The sequence below is a fragment of the Salmo salar genome, chromosome 10, assembly GCF_965601325.2.
Source record: "Salmo salar chromosome 10, fSalSal1, whole genome shotgun sequence".
Taxonomy (NCBI): Eukaryota; Metazoa; Chordata; class Actinopteri; order Salmoniformes; family Salmonidae; genus Salmo; species Salmo salar.
In genome coordinates, this window is record NC_138300.1 from 66,321,697 (window position 1) to 66,339,793 (window position 18,097).

The window sequence follows — 18,097 nt, forward strand, 5'->3', positions numbered from 1 at the left end:
CTGTTAACATTATTGGACTGGTGTGTGTTCCTGTTTATTAACATTATTGGACTGGTGTGTGTTCCTGTTTATTAACATTATTGGACTGGTGTGTGTTCCGGTTCATTAACATTAATGGACTGGTGTGTGTTCCTGTTCACATTATAGGACTGGTGTGTGTTCCTGTTCACATTATAGGACTGGTATGTGTTCCTGTTCACATTATAGGACTTGTGTGTGTTCCTGTTCACATTATAGGACTGGTGTGTGTTCCTGTTCACATTATAGGACTGGTGTGTGTTCCTGTTCACATTATAGGACTGGTGTGTGTTCCTGTTCACATTATAGGACTGGTGTGTGTTCCTGTTAACATTATAGGACTGGTGTGTGTTCCTGTTAACATTATTGGACTGGTGTGTGTTCCTGTTAACATTATTGGACTGGTGTGTGTTCCTGTTAACATTATTTGTCTGGTGTGTGTTCCTGTTCATTAACATTATAGGACTGGTGTGTGTTCCTGTTCATTAACATTATAGGACTGGTGTGTATTCCTGTTTATTAACATTATTGGACTGGTGTGTGTTCCTGTTAACATTATTGGACTGGTGTGTGTTCCTGTTTATTAACATTATTGGACTGGTGTGTATTCCTGTTCATTAACATTACTGGACTGGTGTGTGTTCCTGTTCATTAACATTATAGGCCTGGTGTGTGTTCCTGTTAACATTATAGGACTGGTGTGTGTTCCTGTTAACATTATTGGTCTGGTGTGTGTTCCTGTTCATTAACATTATTGGACTGGTGTGTGTTCCTGTTCATTAACATTATTGGACTGGTGTGTGTTCCTGTTAACATTATTGGACTGGTGTGTGTTCCTGTTAACATTATTGGACTGGTGTGTGTTCCTGTTCATTAACATTATTGGACTGGTGTGAGTTCCTGTTCATTAACATTATTGGTCTGGTGTGTGTTCCTGTTAACATTATTGGACTGGTGGTGTTCCTGTTCATTAACATTATAGGACTGGTGTGTGTTCCTGTTAACATTATAGGACTGGTATGTGTTCCTGTTAACATTATAGGACTGCTGTGTGTTCCTGTTCATTAACATTATAGGACTGGTGTGTGTTCCTGTTCATCCTAACCCATTCATTAGGACTGGTGTGTGTTCCTGTTCATTAACATTATAGGACTGGTGTGTGTTCCCTAACGTTCCTTTAACATTATAGGACTGGTGTGTGTTCCTGTTCATTAACATTATAGGACTGGTGTGTGTTCCTGTTCATTAACATTATAGGACTGGTGTGAGTTCCTGTTCATTAACATTATAGGACTGGTGTGAGTTCCTGTTCATTAACATTATTGGACTGGTGTGAGTTCCTGTTCATTAACATTATTGGTCTGGTGTGTGTTCCTGTTAACATTATTGGTCTGGTGTGTGTTCCTGTTAACATTATAGGACTGGTGTGTGTTCCTGTTAACATTATAGGACTGGTGTGTGTTCCTGTTAACATTATAGGACTGGTGTGCATTCCTGTTAACATTATTGGACTGGTGGTGTTCCTGTTCATTAACATTATAGGACTGGTGTGTGTTCCTGTTCATTAACATTATAGGACTGCTGTGTGTTCCTGTTCATTAACATTATAGGACTGGTGTGTGTTCCTGTTCATTAACATTATAGGACTGGTGTGTGTTCCTGTTCATTAACATTATAGGACTGGTGTGTGTTCCTGTTAACATTATTGGTCTGGTGTGTGTTCCTGTTCATTAACATTATTGGACTGGTGTGTGTTCCTGTTCATTAACATTATTGGACTGGTGTGTGTTCCTGTTAACATTATTGGACTGGTGTGTGTTCCTGTTAACATTATTTGTCTGGTGTGTGTTCCTGTTCATTTTACATTATAGGACTGGTGTGTGTTCCTGTTCATTAACATTATAGGACTGGTGTGTATTCCTGTTTATTAACATTATTGGACTGGTGTGTGTTCCTGTTAACATTATTGGACTGGTGTGTGTTCCTGTTTATTAACATTATTGGACTGGTGTGTATTCCTGTTCATTAACATTACTGGACTGGTGTGTGTTCCTGTTCATTAACATTATAGGCCTGGTGTGTGTTCCTGTTAACATTATTTGTCTGGTGTGTGTTCCTGTTCATTTTACATTATAGGACTGGTGTGTGTTCCTGTTCATTAACATTATAGGACTGGTGTGTATTCCTGTTTATTAACATTATTGGACTGGTGTGTGTTCCTGTTAACATTATTGGACTGGTGTGTGTTCCTGTTTATTAACATTATTGGACTGGTGTGTATTCCTGTTCATTAACATTACTGGACTGGTGTGTGTTCCTGTTCATTAACATTATAGGCCTGGTGTGTGTTCCTGTTAACATTATTGGTCTGGTGTGTGTTCCTGTTCATTAACATTATTGGACTGGTGTGTGTTCCTGTTCATTAACATTATTGGACTGGTGTGTGTTCCTGTTAACATTATTGGACTGGTGTGTGTTCCTGTTAACATTATTGGACTGGTGTGTGTTCCTGTTCATTAACATTATTGGACTGGTGTGAGTTCCTGTTCATTAACATTATTGGTCTGGTGTGTGTTCCTGTTAACATTATTGGACTGGTGGTGTTCCTGTTCATTAACATTATAGGACTGGTGTGTGTTCCTGTTAACATTATTGGACTGGTGGTGTTCCTGTTCATTAACATTATAGGACTGGTATGTGTTCCTGTTAACATTATAGGACTGCTGTGTGTTCCTGTTCATTAACATTATAGGACTGGTGTGTGTTCCTGTTCATCACATTATAGGACCGGTGTGTGTTCCTGTTTATTAACATTATAGGACTGGTGTGTGTTCCTGTTCATTAACATTATAGGACTGGTGTGTGTTCCTGTTAACATTATTGGACTGGTGTGTGTTCCTGTTAACATTATAGGACTGGTGTGTGTTCCTGTTCATTAACATTATAGGACTGGTGTGTGTTCCTGTTCATTAACATTATAGGACTGGTGTGAGTTCCTGTTCATTAACATTATAGGACTGGTGTGAGGTCCTGTTAACATTATAGGACTGGTGTGAGTTCCTGTTCATTAACATTATTGGTCTGGTGTGTGTTCCTGTTAACATTATTGGTCTGGTGTGTGTTCCTGTTAACATTATAGGACTGGTGTGTGTTCCTGTTAACATTATAGGACTGGTGTGTGTTCCTGTTAACATTATAGGACTGGTGTGCATTCCTGTTAACATTATTGGACTGGTGGTGTTCCTGTTCATTAACATTATAGGACTGGTGTGTGTTCCTGTTAACATTATAGGACTGCTGTGTGTTCCTGTTCATTAACATTATAGGACTGGTGTGTGTTCCTGTTCATTAACATTATAGGACTGGTGTGTGTTCCTGTTAACATTATTGGTCTGGTGTGTGTTCCTGTTCATTAACATTATTGGACTGGTGTGTGTTCCTGTTCATTAACATTATTGGACTGGTGTGTGTTCCTGTTAACATTATTGGACTGGTGTGTGTTCCTGTTAACATTATTTGTCTGGTGTGTGTTCCTGTTCATTTTACATTATAGGACTGGTGTGTGTTCCTGTTCATTAACATTATAGGACTGGTGTGTATTCCTGTTTATTAACATTATTGGACTGGTGTGTGTTCCTGTTAACATTATTGGACTGGTGTGTGTTCCTGTTTATTAACATTATTGGACTGGTGTGTGTTCCTGTTTATTAACATTATTGGACTGGTGTGTATTCCTGTTCATTAACATTACTGGACTGGTGTGTGTTCCTGTTCATTAACATTATAGGCCTGGTGTGTGTTCCTGTTAACATTATAGGACTGGTGTGTGTTCCTGTTAACATTATTGGTCTGGTGTGTGTTCCTGTTCATTAACATTATTGGACTGGTGTGTGTTCCTGTTCATTAACATTATTGGACTGGTGTGTGTTCCTGTTAACATTATTGGACTGGTGTGTGTTCCTGTTAACATTATTGGACTGGTGTGTGTTCCTGTTCATTAACATTATTGGACTGGTGTGAGTTCCTGTTCATTAACATTATTGGTCTGGTGTGTGTTCCTGTTAACATTATTGGACTGGTGGTGTTCCTGTTCATTAACATTATAGGACTGGTGTGTGTTCCTGTTAACATTATTGGACTGGTGGTGTTCCTGTTCATTAACATTATAGGACTGGTATGTGTTCCTGTTAACATTATAGGACTGCTGTGTGTTCCTGTTCATTAACATTATAGGACTGGTGTGTGTTCCTGTTAACATTATTGGACTGGTGTGTGTTCCTGTTAACATTATAGGACTGGTGTGTGTTCCTGTTCATTAACATTATAGGACTGGTGTGTGTTCCTGTTCATTAACATTATAGGACTGGTGTGAGTTCCTGTTCATTAACATTATAGGACTGGTGTGAGGTCCTGTTAACATTATAGGACTGGTGTGAGTTCCTGTTCATTAACATTATTGGTCTGGTGTGTGTTCCTGTTAACATTATTGGTCTGGTGTGTGTTCCTGTTAACATTATTGGTCTGGTGTGTGTTCCTGTTAACATTATAGGACTGGTGTGTGTTCCTGTTAACATTATAGGACTGGTGTGTGTTCCTGTTAACATTATAGGACTGGTGTGTGTTCCTGTTAACATTATAGGACTGGTGTGCATTCCTGTTAACATTATTGGACTGGTGGTGTTCCTGTTCATTAACATTATAGGACTGGTGTGTGTTCCTGTTAACATTATAGGACTGCTGTGTGTTCCTGTTCATTAACATTATAGGACTGGTGTGTGTTCCTGTTCATTAACATTATAGGACTGGTGTGTGTTCCTGTTAACATTATTGGTCTGGTGTGTGTTCCTGTTCATTAACATTATTGGACTGGTGTGTGTTCCTGTTCATTAACATTATTGGACTGGTGTGTGTTCCTGTTAACATTATTGGACTGGTGTGTGTTCCTGTTAACATTATTTGTCTGGTGTGTGTTCCTGTTCATTTTACATTATAGGACTGGTGTGTGTTCCTGTTCATTAACATTATAGGACTGGTGTGTATTCCTGTTTATTAACATTATTGGACTGGTGTGTGTTCCTGTTAACATTATTGGACTGGTGTGTGTTCCTGTTTATTAACATTATTGGACTGGTGTGTGTTCCTGTTTATTAACATTATTGGACTGGTGTGTATTCCTGTTCATTAACATTACTGGACTGGTGTGTGTTCCTGTTCATTAACATTATAGGCCTGGTGTGTGTTCCTGTTAACATTATAGGACTGGTGTGTGTTCCTGTTAACATTATTGGTCTGGTGTGTGTTCCTGTTCATTAACATTATTGGACTGGTGTGTGTTCCTGTTCATTAACATTATTGGACTGGTGTGTGTTCCTGTTAACATTATTGGACTGGTGTGTGTTCCTGTTAACATTATTGGACTGGTGTGTGTTCCTGTTCATTAACATTATTGGACTGGTGTGAGTTCCTGTTCATTAACATTATTGGTCTGGTGTGTGTTCCTGTTAACATTATTGGACTGGTGGTGTTCCTGTTCATTAACATTATAGGACTGGTGTGTGTTCCTGTTAACATTATTGGACTGGTGGTGTTCCTGTTCATTAACATTATAGGACTGGTATGTGTTCCTGTTAACATTATAGGACTGCTGTGTGTTCCTGTTCATTAACATTATAGGACTGGTGTGTGTTCCTGTTAACATTATTGGACTGGTGTGTGTTCCTGTTAACATTATAGGACTGGTGTGTGTTCCTGTTCATTAACATTATAGGACTGGTGTGTGTTCCTGTTCATTAACATTATAGGACTGGTGTGAGTTCCTGTTCATTAACATTATAGGACTGGTGTGAGTTCCTGTTCATTAACATTATTGGTCTGGTGTGTGTTCCTGTTAACATTATTGGTCTGGTGTGTGTTCCTGTTAACATTATAGGACTGGTGTGTGTTCCTGTTAACATTATAGGACTGGTGTGTGTTCCTGTTAACATTATAGGACTGGTGTGCATTCCTGTTAACATTATTGGACTGGTGGTGTTCCTGTTCATTAACATTATAGGACTGGTGTGTGTTCCTGTTAACATTATAGGACTGCTGTGTGTTCCTGTTCATTAACATTATAGGACTGGTGTGTGTTCCTGTTCATTAACATTATAGGACTGGTGTGTGTTCCTGTTCATTAACATTATAGGACTGGTGTGTGTTCCTGTTCATTAACATTATAGGACTGGTGTGTGTTCCTGCTTAACATTATTGGTCTGGTGTGTGTTCCTGTTCATTAACATTATTGGACTGGTGTGTGTTCCTGTTCATTAACATTATTGGACTGGTGTGTGTTCCTGTTCATTAACATTATTGGACTGGTGTGTGTTCCTGTTCATTAACATTATTGGACTGGTGTGTGTTCCTCTTAACATTATAGGACTGGTGTGTGTTCCTGTTAACATTATTGGTCTGGTGTGTGTTCCTGTTAACATTATTGGACTGGTGTGTGTTCCTGTTAACATTATTGGTCTGGTGTGTGTTCCTGCTCATTAACATTATTGGACTGTTGTTGATGTCATGTTCGAGTCTGATCATTTATTACACCCCACTTCTGAACTGGTCGTTAATTAAGTTGCAAATTACTAAAATTGATAAATGTTTTCTAATTTAATATGGCTGTGTAATGACTTGTTTTAATATCATAATAGTATCCCATTGAGACAGAATCTATTTTGCAAGTGAAGCCTGCCCAAGAAGGCAGCTGCAATACAACATTACAAAATGTAATCATCAATAGTCTATAATATTGGGTCATGACTCAATTGTCATTGTCAAATTTGGGTCCCCAGGCAAAACCAGTTGAGAACCACTGATTTAGGGGAAACTGAATGATTGAGTGTGTTGGGTCAGATGTGAGGTCATTAAAGGTACCGTCATCTGGGTCGTGTTCATTAGGCACAAAACAATAGAAAACAGTGTGACACGGGGACGTAGGCTACTACTTGGACTTGTCCAATACTGGTATTTCAGATACACAACAGTAATATTAAGCAGTAGGGCTGTCAATCAGTTTGGTTAGGAGGGAGCTGAAGTCTGGGGACGAAGCATGTAGATCTGCCACTAACATGGCCTCAGGTCTGAGGCAGCCATTTGCACAATAGCTAGGGTTTAGCTGGCTTCTGGACAAAAGACCTGCAGAGGTATGACAGAGACAGCGGTACACACTTGCTGTGTGTGTGTGTAAGAAGTATATGGGTTGTCTCACCTGCTCTGCGATGTAAAAGGTGCAGCTGTCTGTCTGAGGGTGGAGCCAGCAACAGCGAAACGTCTCTCCTAGGATGGGGTTATAGGGCTTCTTCAGACCCTGTAACACGCACACCCATCCACTACTGTTAAAATCTATCACATGCATGCACACAGCCATACTTCATTTAAATCATCAAATCAAAGGATTCAAACAATCAAAAAATCATAGCTGCATGGACACAATGATGGATACAGACACCCACCCACTACTGTTAAAATCTATCACATGCATGCACACAGCCATACTTCATTTAAATCATCAAATCAAAGGATTCAAACATTCAAAAAATCATAGCTGCATGGACACAATGATGGATACAGACACACATACACACTGTTAATATCTAGCACATGAATGCACACATTTCAAACTGTGTATCATACAAAATAGTAGGGCTGTTCCCGACTAAACAAACAATATTGGTCGACAGAAAGTTGCCTGTTCTTTCGACCAATCGATTGATCAACATTTTTAAATGTGTATTTTTCCATATATAGACATACTATGTGTTTTAATAAAATCAACTACATGCATTGAGCTTGTCTGATGCTTTAAGCTTATGACAAATGCCTCAAGAGGGCTCCAGAAGAAAAAAATTACTTAACCTGACCCAACTATTCTCCTCCCGCTCCTGTTGGCTTCAGCAGATTCTGCCATTACTCTCCTGAAGTTGCCGGTAATAGATTACACGAGGAGTCTCATGTTGAATACCAATTTATCCTACCATTCCTATTGATCTGAGTGCCAGTTATGGTTTTCATATGCACATTTTCATGAAACAGTTTCATTTATAATAACGTCTTCATATCTCAAAATCATTGTCATGTGGTTAATCAAAATAATATCAAAATCTAAATGATCAACCTAAAAAGTAACTTCCATTGCCAACTATGTAAAAATAGCCAACAAATAAACTACCTGCAGGTAGAAAATATCCTGATAAAAATAAATATTCTATAAATCACATTGGCCTGTTTGCAACGAACTTGAAACATTGTATTAACTTGGGTCTGGCCCGAAGCTAGCGAACTTGCTGTTCCTCCTATAGAATAATAGCTCAAAAGTATTGTAGCGCTCCTGCACCTAAATATAAACAGTACCAGCACCCAAAATGAGTACCAGAATCTATTTCAGTACAAGTCCAGCACTGATAAGTTGTAATCAGGTAGGCCTATTTTATGACGTTTCCACTGGATCAGAGCATGACATTTTTCCCTTTCATGCTGAGTGGTTATCGAAAGTAAATATTTTTGAAATACATTGAGGAACTATTGTAATTCTCGATGGATGTAAACACAGACTTTGTTTGCTTGCTGTTTGAGGTTAAGAAAACTACTTTGAGAAGCTCTACAGGTCATTAGTGGATGTGCATTAAGCCAATCAAAAATACTATCAGATCCCCAAATGGGCACATTTACTATGTGTGTGTGTAGAAGGTCAGCGTCCCGGAGTCACCTCTTCACTGTTGACGTTGAGACTGGTGTTTTGCGGGTACTATATAATGAAGATGCCAGTTGAGGACTTGTGAGGTGTCTGTTTCTCAAACTAGACACTCTAATGTACTTGTCCCCTTGCTCAGTTGTGCACCAGGGCCTCCCACTCCTCATTCTATTCTGGTTAGAGCCAGTTTGTGCTGTTCTATGAAGGGAATAGTACACAGCGTTGTACGAGATCTTCAGTTTCTTGGCAATTTCTCACATAGAATAACCTTCATTTCTTAGAACAAGAATAGACCGATGAATTTCAGAAGAAAGTTATTTGTTTCTGGTCATTTTGAGCCTGTAATCGAACCCACAAATGCTGATGCTCTAGATACTCAACTAGTCTAAAGAAGGCTAGTTCTATTCCTTCTTTAATCAGAACAACAGTTTTCAGCTGTGCTAACATAATTGCAAAAAGGTTTTCTAATGATCAATTAGCCTAATGACCAAACAATCGACCAGTCAACTAATTGGGGTCAGCACTACAAAATAGATTAACAGGCAAATACAAAATGAAAGAATAAAAGAGTGACACATTAAACTAAAATTAAAGCAGCGTTCTACCCCCTCTGTTTGCCACACCCTATCACCTGTCTGTGTTCCTGTGTGTATCAGGTATACCTGGCTTGGAAACCAGCTGAACCTGTAATGCTGGGAGGCCCTGTGGCAGTTACCTCAGAGACACTCTAACCTTGTCCCCAGGCTAGCGTATATACGATAGAGTATATAAGCCTGAAAGAACAATGACTCAAATCTAGCCTATATGGGAGTGAAGTAGATTTTTTTTATTTTACCATCTGTGGTATAAATTCTTTACCAAGACCCTGCAGAAATGAAATAACTAACCTAACTCCGCAATCTCCAATTCCACAACCCACACAGTTAACACTATGGAATTTTTGTTTTTCAAATTTTGGCTTGAATATTGGTTGTATGTTCATACAGTGGTACAATCGTAGAATGGAAGTCAGACCAGTCACTCAGAACTACAATGACTCCTCCAGCCAACCCCAGAACTAGGGGAGTGTCACTTTGTATTATTACCCTTATTGAACAGGTGAGTTTACCTTGGGCTTCTTGTAGAAGCCAGACAGGTACCAGCGCACGACCTGCTTTATTCTGCCATATGGACTCTCCTCCCTCGCAGCCCTGGGACCAGAGAGAGAGCAAGAGCGAGAGAGGACATAGAAGAAAAAACGGAAAGTGCGAGAGAGAGAGAGAGAGAGAGGGAGGGAGGGAAAGGGAGAGATGGACACAGAGCTTTGTTCAGTTTGAGTGTATCTACTAACTCATACAGTAGATTGGTGTAGTGCTAGTGACATAGTAGAGATAAGGTAATGGTAATAGTTGAGCTACAAGTGTACTACTAGTCTAGTATTGTCATACTCCGACAGCAGATTAGCGTGGTAGTAGTAGTCCGATAGTTTGTCCAGGAAAGAGCGTGGCTCCAGGATGAAGGTGGGCAAGACCACTTTAGACAGGTCCATGCCAGGCCGCAGCTGCTTTAGCAGGGTCCAGATCAGACCCTTGTTCTCCTCAGACACCGTCTCCACCTGGGACGCCTCACCAGCCTGGGAGAAAGGGACACACAGAAGCAGGGTTGGAAAATTAAAGTTTTGATTCAATCGAATAGACTCCTTTCAGTAGAGAAAAACGTATTTCCCATTCCTACAATAAATAGTCATCATGTCTCTTTTTGTCTTTACCCTACAGTCCTGATAACCACGTAGCTGCCCGGTGGTCAAAGCCGGCCCCACGTCACATTTCATGTGGCTCCTGATGTTCACCAATACATTTGATAGATTTAGAATAAATGATCACTGGCTAGCTACAGGCTTTGTAACGTGCCGAACCCCTAATAACCTGTCAGTGTATGTTAGCCGTCTGTGAGTGATGTCCTGTCGTGTTTCACCTCGGCCATCTCCTCCTGGCTCTGCTCGACGTAGGATGTGGCCTGCAGCCCCGGAGACAGCTCGTCCGATTGGTCCATGTCGCTCTCCTCCGTCAGCCGACCTCCGTTCTCATTGGCCCCGTTGTCCCAATCCTCCTGGGCATCGTGCTCTGATTTCTCAGAGTAGCCGTCATTCTCCATCTGTTGGTTGGCCAACCTTAAAGAGGAGAAACACACAGATAGGGTTTAATTAGCAGGAGCACGCATTAATAAAGTTGGTGTCTGTTACAGAAACGTGACGGTACAACGCTGGTATTTATTTAACTTCATGTCCATCTGCACATTGGTAAGCTATTGGGTTTGCATATTTCATTAATAAAACTGTAGCAGAATTTGATTTAAACGGAATAACTTCCGCACGTATATTATATTACCAGTTTCAGGGGCGTACAGGAAATTCTGCCTCAGAACAAAGTCAAGAAAGATGAATAAAGCTGAATTTTGCACCGGTGTCGAAAACAACAGCCTCAGCTCCCGACACCTCAGTTTTTATGCCTGTGCAATTAATGGTCACTCGCAGCACACACAAGCTTAGCTTGAAAGCAGGCCAAGTGACATGATTCTCTGGGAGAATTGGATGGAAAGGCATTGTATGCGGTCATCCTGCTCTGAACTGTAATTCACATATAAGTGACGGTACTAAGTCATCCCTCGTCACCCCGATATGAAATTAATCATAATGACGAGATCCTAATAGCTACCGCATCTCATTAACAGCATCTGCACATAATGATGTCACAGCTATGACACAACTCACCGACAAACCGCCTCAAAACTATTGAAGAATCATCACATATTGAAAGGCCTGAATAATTGAATTTCTCACTCCTAAAGTGTTTTCCCTTCTCCATATTGTGAGAGAGCTGGATATGATTACACAAAGACCAGCAGACAGAGACTAGATCACAGGCTGGTGCCACCTTAACTGTGGAGGACGGGCTCATACTAATGGCTGGAATGGAATGGTATTGACACATCAAACATGGTTTCTTTGTGTTTGATACCAGTCATCATTATGAGCCACCTTCTCCTCACCAGCCTCCTGTGTACTAGATAGAGGGGTAGGGCCTAATGTCAAAGGACAGGATGCATGTCCAACATCTGTAAGCATTTCACTGTAAGGTCTACACCTGTTGTATTCGGCACATGTGACAAATAACATTTGATTTCATTTGTACAACATGGCTGCCTAAGCAACCACATCCCCCACCGCACCCCTCACTTTCAGTGGCCTGAATGTCACTGTCAATAATGATGTCCCTCAGAGGATGACGCACATGCACAGTTGCGCACACACACAGGACACAGAGCCCAAGAACGATACAGCCCTGGATATAAGAAATACATATCCTACAATATTCACAGCGTGCCCCAGCTATGTGTGGTACTGAATGAGAACCATATTCACATCATATAGTACATCCTGCCATTCAAAAGAACACATTTTGTGAACAACTACCAGACTTAACCTTAAGACAGCCAGTGAGTAGAAAAGCATCAGTGAAATAAAAGAGAGAAAAAGGCAGACGGCTAAAGAGGACCTTAATGGCTGTTAGATTGGAACCATTAACAGCAGACCTTTGTGTGTGGCTCTCCAGTGGATAGATGGACGGAAACACACACAGCTGCCTTCTCACAGATGCACACGCCGGTTTTCCACACAGTACACACAACCTGCAGGGCCATAAAGGCCACGCATGTCAAAAGTCATGTGTTGCCTGTCATATGTTCTACCTCACCAGGCAGTTGGAAATATTACACAAACACAAATACATTACACCGTAGGCCATAAACTTGGGACGCATGGCCTTTCTTACCTTGTAAGCAAACGGCAATTATCCACCAGATTCCACTTAAGCACAACAACAAGCGATTTATATAACATGCATCCACAGGCACAAAAAGCCCCTCTCCTCTCTTCTCTTCTCTAAATAAAAAGGCACGTGTCTGTTATTTTCACAAATCAGCGACTAAAGCGTAGGGATTTGTTTTCCTGTCTTCTCTGCCACGCCTGCTTCCTGGATGTGTGTCAGAATGTATGTGTGTGTGTGTGTGTGTGTGTGTGTGTGTGTGTGTGTGTGTGTGTGTGTGTACAGAAAAGAAGAGGCGAAGCAAGAGGATTCACTCTCACCACAATAAGCCCAATGCGTTTATATGGGCTTATTTTGGACCTAAGCTTGTCGCCTGCCTGCCTCCCCTTTGGAACAACGACTCCCATTGTTAGGGCGGAAACATGAGTATCTGGTCATTATATACAGATCTCTGGTGTGTAACAGTGTGTGTGGGGGTCTGCTTCACTGGTTGGTAAAATATTTCTTCCTGAGTATCTGCCTCCTGTCACATGACCCACGGGGGCTGTTGTGATTGGCTGAAAGGAGAGAGGGGCACAAACAGAGATGGGCTAGAGAGTGCAGTCTAAATAGAGGATACTAGCAAACGCAAACGCACACAAACATACACCATGACTCTCAATTACTTAGAGAAATCAATGAAAATGTTGCCCTGACATTATTTGGCATGACAACTCCAATGAAACCCAATGAAATTGTGACCACTATTTAGGCACACCTTATTGAATATGTCACTGTTCAGGTGCCCTATTTAATGACCCACCCTACTTATCTTTGAATCAGCAGGTGTGCCCTCTGTTATAACCCCTGACAAAGAAATTCAAGTCGATTTTTATACTCTGAGTTTTATGCTAAATGATATTGTGTATTGTACTGCGAGCTGACTAAGGGATAGTATTCCCCCAATCTTAACTTCTCTTTGAGGTCACCAAATGATTGTCAACTTCCCAAAATAGCTTCCCAAAATAGCCTATACATACTTCAATCCACAGAGATCGTATTAAATTACGAGTTATAACATGTAATTATATACTTCAATCTAATTTAGACAATGATGCGACAAAATCAGAGAAGATCTGTTTCAACTTTGAATTCAAGCCACATTTCTTCACTGCTTGCATGCGCCTCCCCTATATCAAGGTGCTATTTCCTTTGTGCACTATGCTTTTCCATGCGCTAACCTTTATTATTAACCTGGTGGTTCAAGCCCTGAATGCTGATTGGCTGAAAACCATGGTATATCAGACTGTATACCAGGGTATTTATTGTTCTAATTACATTGGTAACCAGTTTATAATAGCAATAAGGCACATCGGGGGTTTGTGGTATTTGGCCAATATACCACGACTAAGGGCTGTATCAAGGCACTCCGCGTTGCGCCTCAGAACAGCCCTTAGCTGTGGTATATTGGCCCCTCGTGCCTTATTGTTTAACTATACCACAGGTCAATATAACTCTGCGTTGCGTCGTGCTTAAGAACAGCCCTTAGCCATGTTATATTGGCCATATACCACACCCCTCGTGCCATATTGCTTAATCATACCACACACAAACGCATTCAAAGCTTTTTTTTTTTTTACATTTTCTATATGAATCCACAAGAACAAATAGGAATAGCTGATAGGCAGTGGAGAGGCCAGGTGCATCACTGCACATGAAGGAACAGTGAACACACGCAGCTCAAAAAGATCCCCTGTGATATTGTTTAGGGACAATACAAGTATCCTTCCTAGACTAGCCTTGTCGTGGCATATTTTCTCTATTCCATCCAATAAATATGACCACTGCTCTGGCGAGAGAGGGTCTATTTCGGACACACACCGCAGGCTTTACTGCACATAGAGACGATGGCAGTGTGGCACTTCGGATTGCAAGTTACAAACAAAAGGATGCTTCTTCGTTCAAGCATATAAAACTTAGACTTTCTAATAAAAAAGATGTGAAAATGATCCTTATAATTCCTCTAATTCTAATAACTTATAAGTGCAATAAATGAAGGCTATTGTCTGCAGTAAATTCAAGATATCATGTGAGTAAGTGCGAGCAAGTGCGGTCAAAAAACTATACCGCTCCCCCGTCTAACCAAGACTCCTCGTAGGTCCGACTTCCTCCCTCAAATAACCTTTCCTCCTCCTGTAGCCACCGCACTGGCTGCAAGGGGGGTATTCATCTCCAATAATGGCTTCACACTAATAATTAAACTAAAAATGCTCTGGCTATGGTATACAAATACAAATTGGCCATTTGTCTCTAACAAGCCTACAACACCACCATGCAATGAATAATTGCATTATTGTTTTCAAATGCTACTCCTGGCTGCAGCGAAAATGTAATATGAATAACGGCACAAAAGCCCTGTGACTTGAATGTTTCATTCCATATGGATCAGTTGTGGGTCTGTCAACTCTCTACAGTTTATAAGGTCTAGAAAGGCACAGTAACAGGCCAGTCTGGCTGTATTTTAACTTCTGATAGTGAGATGCAACGTCTGTTGCGGATCATGATTCTCCCAAGTCATCCTATACATAACAAAAATATAAACGCAACATGCAACAATTTCAGCGATTTTACTTAGGAAGGCCCTAATCTATGGATTTCATGTGAATGGGCAGGGGCACAGCCATGGGTGAGCCTGGGAGGGTATAGGCCCACCTACTTGGGAGCCAGGACCACCCACTGGGAGCCAAGCCTAGCCAATCAGGATTAGTTTTTCCCCACAAAAGGGCTTTAATACAGACAGAAATACTCTTCAGTTTCATCAGCTGGCGGAGTGGCTGGTCTCAGATGATCCCGCAGGTGAAGAAGCCGGATGTAGAAGTCCTGCGCTGGCGTGGTTACAAGTGGTCTGCGGTCGTGAGGCTGGTTGAACGTACCGCCAAATTCTCTAAAACGACGTTGGCGGAGCTTATGGTAAAGAAATTAACATTCAATTCTCTGGCGGACATTCCTGAAGTCAGCATGCCAATTGCACACTCCCTCAACACTTGAGACATCTGTGACATTGTGCTGTGTGACAAAGCTGCAGATTTTAGTGGCATTTTATTGTCCCCAGCACAAGGTGCACATGTGTAATGATCATGCTGTTTAATCAGCTTCTTGATACGCCACACCGGTCAGGTGGATGGATTATCTTGGCAAAGGAGAAATGCTCACTAACAGGGATGTAAACAAATCTGTGTACAACATTTGAGAGAAATAAGCTTTTTATTCGTATGGAACATTTCTGGGATCTTTTATTTCAGCTCATGAAACATGGGACCAACACTTTACATGTTGCGTTTATATTTTTGTTACGTATATAATAATGTGGCCACATATGCTTCTGGTAGGCCTAGCTATTCAGGAAAACTTAACAGGCCCTCTGCCTCTTCTCCAATCTGACCAGCTATTCCTCACACACCTAGAACCTAATGCTTCAATATAGCTTAAATACTGTATTTGTCATTTAACCTTTAAAAAGTATTTATCACATGTATTTATCAATGTTTTAATCTGATTAGGCTACTTCAAAAGTCTCCTGTAGCATGTGCACGTTCGTCCAAAATATAATTCAGGCATCTTCAAAATGGCTTGACATCAATCAGGTTCCCATCCAACCTTTTAATGCATGTAAAGTAGATGTTGGATAAAAAATATAATGACATCATGGGAAAGCATGCAGTTTATTAGGCTACAGACGAAATAATGATGAACTTCACCAGGTGGTGAATGTGCATGGTGATGAGCTTGATGCTCCTTTCAATAAATATTGAGGGTCTTATTCTGGTGACATGATGATCGACGCTTGGCTGCTGTTTGACAAAAATAATCTCGCACTTTTGTTGATAATTTCATCATGTAGGCTATACCCGCACTGTATACCAGAGTGGGCACATTAGCTATACCTACACTTTGTTTTTGTACCAAACCCATCAGTAGGCCCAGAGTTTAAATGCGATGGAGACCCATTTAACTTGATTTTTTTTTTATTTGGTACATGAATTTAATTTTCATGAAAATCTGTCGCTAATTGCATGGAAACCAAGCTATACACACTAAAGCAGGGATCATCAACTAGATTCAAGCGCGGGCCATTTGTTTTATTGAGCAGATGGTCGGAACATAATTACAAATCATTCGTAGACTGCAAATTGACCGCAAAAGCTTCTCTAATGTCAAAAATGTGAAGTGTGGTGTACCGCAGGGCAGCTATCTAGGCCCTCTACTCTTTTCTATTTTTACCAATGATCTGCCACTGGCATTAAACAAAGCATGTGTGTCCATGTATCCTGATGATTCAACCATATACGCATCAGCAACCACAGCTAATGAAATCACTGAAAGAGTTGCAGTCTGTTTTGGAACGGGTGGCCAGTAATAAACTGGTCCTGAACATCTCTAAAACTAAGAGCATTGTATTTGGTACAAATCATTCCTTAAGTGCTAGACCTCAGATGAATCTGGTAATGAATGGTGTTTCTGTTGAACAAGTTGAGGAGACTAAATTACTTGGCATTACCTTAGATTGTAAACTGTCATGGTCAAAATATATAGAGTCAATGGTTGTCAAGATGGGGAGAGGTCTAGCCGTAATAAAGAGATGCTCTGCTTTTTTGACACCACACTCCAAAAAGCAAGTTCTGCAAGCTCTAGTTTTGTCTAATCTTGATTATTGTCCAGTCATGTGGTCCAGTGATGCAAGGAATGACCTAGTTAAGCTGCAGCTGGCCCAGAACAGAGTGACATGTTCTGCTCTTAATTGTAATCAGAGGGCTGATATAAATACTATGCATGCCAGTCTCTCTTGGCTAATAGTCGAGGAGAGACTGACTACATCACTTTTTATAAGAAACAGTAATGTGTTGAAAATCCCAAATTGTTTGCATAGTCAACTTACACAGAGCTCTGACACACACACACACATGTATCCCACCAAACATGCCACCAGGGGTCTTTTCACAGTACCCAAATCCAGAACAAATTCAAGAAAGTGTACAGTATTACATAGAGTCCTTATTGCGTGGAACTTCCTTCCATCTCATATTGCTCAAATAAACAGCAAACCTGGTTTCAAAAAACAGAAAAAGCAACACCTTGCGGCACGCCTCTCCCCTATTTGAACTAGATAGGTTACATATCAATGCATACACACAAACTGTGTGCCTTTAAAAAAACAATTATGTAGTTCTGTCCTTCAGCTGTTCTTGTCTATCGATGTTCTGCATTATGTATTATGTTTCATGTTTTGTGTGGACCCCAGGAAGAGTAGCTGCTGCTTTTGCAACAGCTAATGGGGATCCTAATAAAATACAGTGCCTTCGGAAAGTATTCAGACCACCTTGACTTTTGACACATTTTCTTACATTACAGCCCTATTCTAAAATGTATTAAATACATGTTTTACTCATCAATTGACAAACAATACCCCATAATGACAAAGCAAAAACATATTATTTTTATGTTTAATTTTTGCAAATGTATTAAAAATAAAAAACTGATCTTATTTACATAAGTATTCAGACCTAACTTGATT

General features: G+C 40.5%; 1 protein-coding gene across 4 annotated transcripts in view; it reads right to left on the reverse strand.

Annotated features, from left to right (window-relative positions):
* The window catches only part of osbpl5 (oxysterol binding protein-like 5), a 165,611-nt gene that overhangs the window by 55,450 nt on the left and 92,064 nt on the right, over window positions 1–18,097 (reverse strand). For all 4 annotated transcript variants that reach the window (XM_014123859.3, XM_014123857.3, XM_082957122.1 and 1 more), the window contains 4 exons: window positions 10,697–10,892; window positions 10,171–10,355; window positions 9,852–9,933; window positions 7,262–7,360 (listed from right to left, as the gene is read on the reverse strand). In XM_014123859.3, the coding sequence (XP_013979334.3) occupies window positions 7,262–7,360; window positions 9,852–9,933; window positions 10,171–10,355; window positions 10,697–10,892 (562 nt within the window). The remainder of the gene's footprint in view (window positions 1–7,261; window positions 7,361–9,851; window positions 9,934–10,170; window positions 10,356–10,696; window positions 10,893–18,097) is intronic.